Below are 4,997 nucleotides of genomic sequence, written 5' to 3'. Positions count from 1 at the left end.
CTCTGAGTTTGACATGTCTGTGTGTCATTTCAGTATGATTAAACTCCATGTGTTGAAAATACATACTTTTCCTGGGGGTGAAATACCAAAAGTTTTGTCAGTGACAAATATTCTGAACTTATTGTCCCACATTAATTTTTTTTTTTTAAACCAAATACTCATCAAACACCTTTAAAATACATCATAATACAGCTTTGCAATCCATCAGTCATGTATACCTTAAATTTATCAAAATCTAGAGACTTTCTGTTGAACTGGATCTGCATAAACCTACCTGCCATAATATTGAACATATGGTAACGTTGGCAACGGGACAGACTTTCTTTACTAATACCATCTGACTGATGTTACCATACACATTTTATGTATCTTTAATGAAAAGATTGTCAAAGAAAGCAAAACCACATGTTTTTAATGAAATACAAAATCAAACTTTTCCCTTTATATATGTTGTTTTGTAAATTATAGTAATGTTGGTAACGGGGACAGACATTCCCATCAAAACCCAATTAATTGATTTCTTCATGGAACTTCTGTCTTGTTTTTTTTTTTCACTTAAACCACTGAAAAAGCTAAGTAAGAAATGTTATACATAGCTGCATATCATACTTTGCTAATAAACTCTTCTTTCTTATCACATTGGTCATGTTGGTAACAAGGACAGACACTTCTGACCAAACATGGGAGAAAGTGCTCCTTTTTTCATCCAAACAAACAAATCTCTGAAATACATACAGTATCAACAGTATTGGAAAATATTAAAGTAAAAGCTTGTATTCACACCTATCAGACCAGAGTTTGCATGAGAAGCCTACAAATATTTTCTTTGAGTTGCATTTTTTTCAATGAAAACAATGACCACTAAACACAAATATGGCAACATCATATGATTTGAGCAAAAAACACTAATTCATTATCTGTTTGAAAGTAAAAAACTGGACACGAGATGAGCTGAGATCTTCACGTAGAGTTGGGAGTGGCAATCTCTGCAGTACGTGGGTCATTGGTTCAACCGAAATGTCAACAGTGGATGGCCACTTGAATACATCCTTCTTCACTTCTTCCATGTACTGAAGCTGAACCTCTGTGTCTAGCAACTTCATCACCTGGATGATGTGTGAAAATGGAGAAGAATCAAACCGAGTAAGAATATATTTCTATTTAGACCAAACAAAAATGTAGATGAACAGCAGAGCAACAAAACGGGCAGGTTTTCAATATGATAAAATACAATGAAACAACCGTTTGTGATTTTTCCAGGTAATTCAGGTTATGTGAAATTTCTTAAACGAGACATGATTATACATAGTACGTGTATTGTGGCATACGCTTCTGCCGTCATGATAATGCTCCCAGCTGATATTCTGGTATACAATAAAGTTGTGTTTTATTGATATTGCACATGACATGTGTAATGTGTTCAAAATTTTCTACTTACCTCGGCTACAAATGTTGCATGTCGCTTCCCCATTGGCAGTCTCACCAACACAAAGTCCCCCTCCGAGTATGAGCTTGACGATCTTGGGTACTCTGTGTATGCTATTGAGTTCAAACACAACACTGTATTTCTTAATACTTATTTTAGGAATTTGTCATCGTAGATTGGGATTACATATTCACTTTTAATGACGTAAATCACGTGCTTGCATTGTAAAAAAAAACGTACGAGTTGGAATGTTATAACATTACCTGGTTGGTTTGCTTTAGCCTGTGAAGCACCTTGAACTGTCAGTTTTCTTGCTGTCCATTCACTTGTGACGTCCTTGTTTTCACACAATTCTTCTCTGTTTTGTCGGCAGGAATGGCAAAAGCAGGAGAGCCGCCGTGACTTTACTTCATACGGAGCTACTCCTCTGACTGCATTAATTCTTCTTGTACCTGGAAGGGTGCAGACATTTGTCCTGGAGGGACGATGTCTGTTAATGTCGCCTTCACTGACGTGGATGAATGTGCGTCGAGAATGACTGCACTGTCCAGCATTGGTAGCCTCCTTGGTGAGGTGCTGCTTACAGTACTCGAACAGTGAGACACTGTCTTTGACCACGACGTCAGGTCGTGATTTGACAGCTCTCGAAACACAGCTCTTGACCACCCCTCCCTCTCCGTCACAGGGATTTTTGCCGTGACGAGAACCGAAGTAATGTCTCTCCAGTGACGGGATCTTCAGGTCTTGGGCACAAAATGAAATATCAGTGAAGCTCACTCGTGCCTTGTGCTGCCCAGAACATCCATCCGTAAACTGCACAAGCTTCTGTGGTTCCAGTGCTCGCTTGTCCCTCAAGTGGTTGATGGCCAACCCAACGAAATGAGCCACAGCATGGTTGTCATGTGCCTTGTCGTCTGAGATCACGTTGATACATTCACGGATTGGCTCGTTGTCACGGCACAATTCAGCCTGGCAGGTGTAGTATGCAATAATGGGATGCAGAGTCACTTGCGCTTGATACCGGTGCGCTGCCTGGACCTCCTGCTGCATCAGGCACAGGTAGTTTTCAGCAAAGTCCATGACCATAATGACCTCTTTATCGCCAGGAGATTTGATACACTTATAAAACTGAGCTTGCTGCCAGCGTGCTTCAAATAGATGACGAGAAAACCAAATCATCTCCTGCAGAAGCTCCTCCACAAGCATCTTCAGCTCGCCGTGATGGCGCTGAAGTGTCATTCTCTTTGTTTTCCCTTCCTTGTCATAGGTGGTCTGTTCCCATTTCTGCCACATAACTTCCTTTGTACATCTGGTGATGAGAGGCTCGAGATATTTTTTCAGCTGTTGAGTGCCACATTTCTTGCACTGTCTATCGATACAAGCTATCTTGGGATACAGCCCATCATAATCACAAAGTGTCTTGTCCAACACATTATATCTGTCAAGCACACTGCATTTCATGCGAAATGTCCTAGCTGTATGAGTGATGGTGCTCAGCTTGAGGTCAACATTTGTGCAATATTCGCACAAACACTGAAACAGTTTTGCCTTGGTATGTGGGAGGACGTGTTTAGGGCGAAGTTTTGAAAACTGTGCACGGCACACGGGTGTGGGTGTGTCTTGAACATACCTCTTGTACGTCTCGGACAGGGAGCGATGAAGGACGTGCTTTGGAGTATTGTTTGCATTGACAGACTTTTTGTTGGGCATTATGGTTGAAATGTCTGGCCTTTCAAAGAAGTTCGCTATGTGTTGTGTGGTGGTAGTGTCTGTGGCATCACACCTCCTATTCCTCATCTCTGGGTTTACAGACTTTCTTCTTCGCAGATTTTGATACTTCAGGATTGTCTTGTATGAAAGGCTCATTGTGCGTGATAAGTGTGCCTTCATTCCATGTTGCTTGGCGAGGCCAGAGCAAAGCTGCCAGAGGAAATACTGCCGCCTTTTACCCTTCATTGACATGCATGTACGACGAACTCCTTCCAAGACCTTGTCATTTTTCTGCTCAAGTCTTATTCCTCGTGATTTCAGAGCTGCTGCTTTCCTGGGGCTGGCACTTGATATTAACACCTCCACCATGTCCACGTACTTTGATGTGCTTGCTGGTATTTTTGACCTTAGCCGGTAAGCAGCTTGCCGCCTTGCACCTGGAGAATATCGGCAATGCGCTGCATCTGATGTGCCTGCAACATCTTCGACATCTTCAGGTTGTGTTGCTGTTTTCTCTTCATTCCACATGTCCTCTCTTTTCTGTCTCTTCTTTGCATTTTCCTTCTCCCTTATTCTCCTCTTCTTCTGTACACTCAGCTTGGCCCGCTGTTCGCGTTTCCTCATCTTCCAGTAATCCCTTTTCTGCCTCTTCTTTGCCTCTCCTGCACATGTACATGGCTGAGTCTGAGAGGCTGCAGTAATGACTGATGCTGCTTCATTTTTTCTCTGTCTAAGTCTCTGCATGCGAAGCCTTGCCATTTCATTGTTCCTCTGTCTTTGTTGTTCCGTTTGATTTTTTCTGTAGAGCTGTGTGCGCTTAGTTTCAGTCAGTCTGTGGAGACGATATTCTTCTGGTCTATTCTTCAGTCGTTGACGATAAGTCCACATCTCTTGCGCTCTGTCTTTAACTGGTGGATTTGTTATATCACCTAATGGGTGCTTCTGCATCGCTCGATTAAATGACCTGTCGAATTGGCAGTGCCATGACTCTGGTGAAAAAAAATAAAGCAATAATCAAAATTGTACACATTTTACAAGTTGTCTTTGTTTTTATTTTCATTTCATGTAATTTCTTTCCATGTGATTTGTTTTTTTATCTTGATTTCATTCTTTTGTTTTTAGAGAGATCTGTCATCACAAAAAGTATTTTAAAGTGACCAATGAGACATATACATGTATCCATAATGTTGCTTTCGGCTGCAAAATAAATACGGTCACATTTCAATGTATGGAACTGCAGTGAACATAAATTTTCATTCCTGGAATAACTAACGCATACACGTAATGCATGATTATTAATAATAATAAACCTAAGGTATCCTACATCGTAGCTGAAGAAAAGGTGTAGAGGAATAGGATGATTCTACTGATGATTTACTGTCAAAGCAGAAGTATAAACTTTTGATGTGACAAACAATTTGCACTTAATGCCGGATTTTGAAACTTAAAATGCGCATCCGATGTTGTAAAAATCATCCCCCCATCATTTACATTGCTAATGAAACCGATTTATCGCATTATTTCAAAGATGTCCCCACCCCCCCCCCCCCCCCCCCCCCCCCCCCACTCATTACCGTAATCATTGCATGGTACACATATTATCAGCTATTGACTGATGCAGCAAGTCACGTCTGCTATTTCAACCAACAATAGAAACTTCATTCACGTTCGCAAAAAAAGACAAACTCCGCTCGGCTGTCCCCGTTCGAACGTACACACACACACAACACACATCGTTTCTGTCCACATGGCGTTCTATCGAGAAATGCACTGACACTCGGGTACAAAATCGTTACTAAAATAGGCCACAAAATGCAATTATACGTACCTTTCTCAATATGTTGGTGTGTAGAAACCAAAT

At 41.1% G+C, this 4,997-nt stretch overlaps 1 protein-coding gene across 1 annotated transcript; it reads right to left on the bottom strand.

Annotated features, from left to right (window-relative positions):
* Nucleotides 1-391: 391 nt before the first annotated feature.
* On the bottom strand, nt 392-4,628 carry LOC137427367 (uncharacterized). Its single transcript, XM_068116815.2, has 3 exons — nt 1,690-4,628; nt 1,439-1,539; nt 392-1,106 (listed from the first exon to the last, which is right to left on the bottom strand). The coding sequence occupies exons 1-3, from the start codon at nt 4,082-4,084 to the stop codon at nt 906-908; spliced, it is 2,697 nt and encodes an 898-aa protein (XP_067972916.2). The 5' UTR covers nt 4,085-4,628; the 3' UTR covers nt 392-905.
* Between the last annotated feature and the right edge of the window lie 369 nt (nt 4,629-4,997).

Source organism: Myxine glutinosa, chromosome 5, assembly GCF_964187855.1.
Source record: "Myxine glutinosa chromosome 5, kmMyxGlut1.1, whole genome shotgun sequence".
NCBI classification, from domain to species: Eukaryota; Metazoa; Chordata; class Myxini; order Myxiniformes; family Myxinidae; genus Myxine; species Myxine glutinosa.
This window is presented reverse-complemented; position numbering and strand designations above follow the sequence as displayed.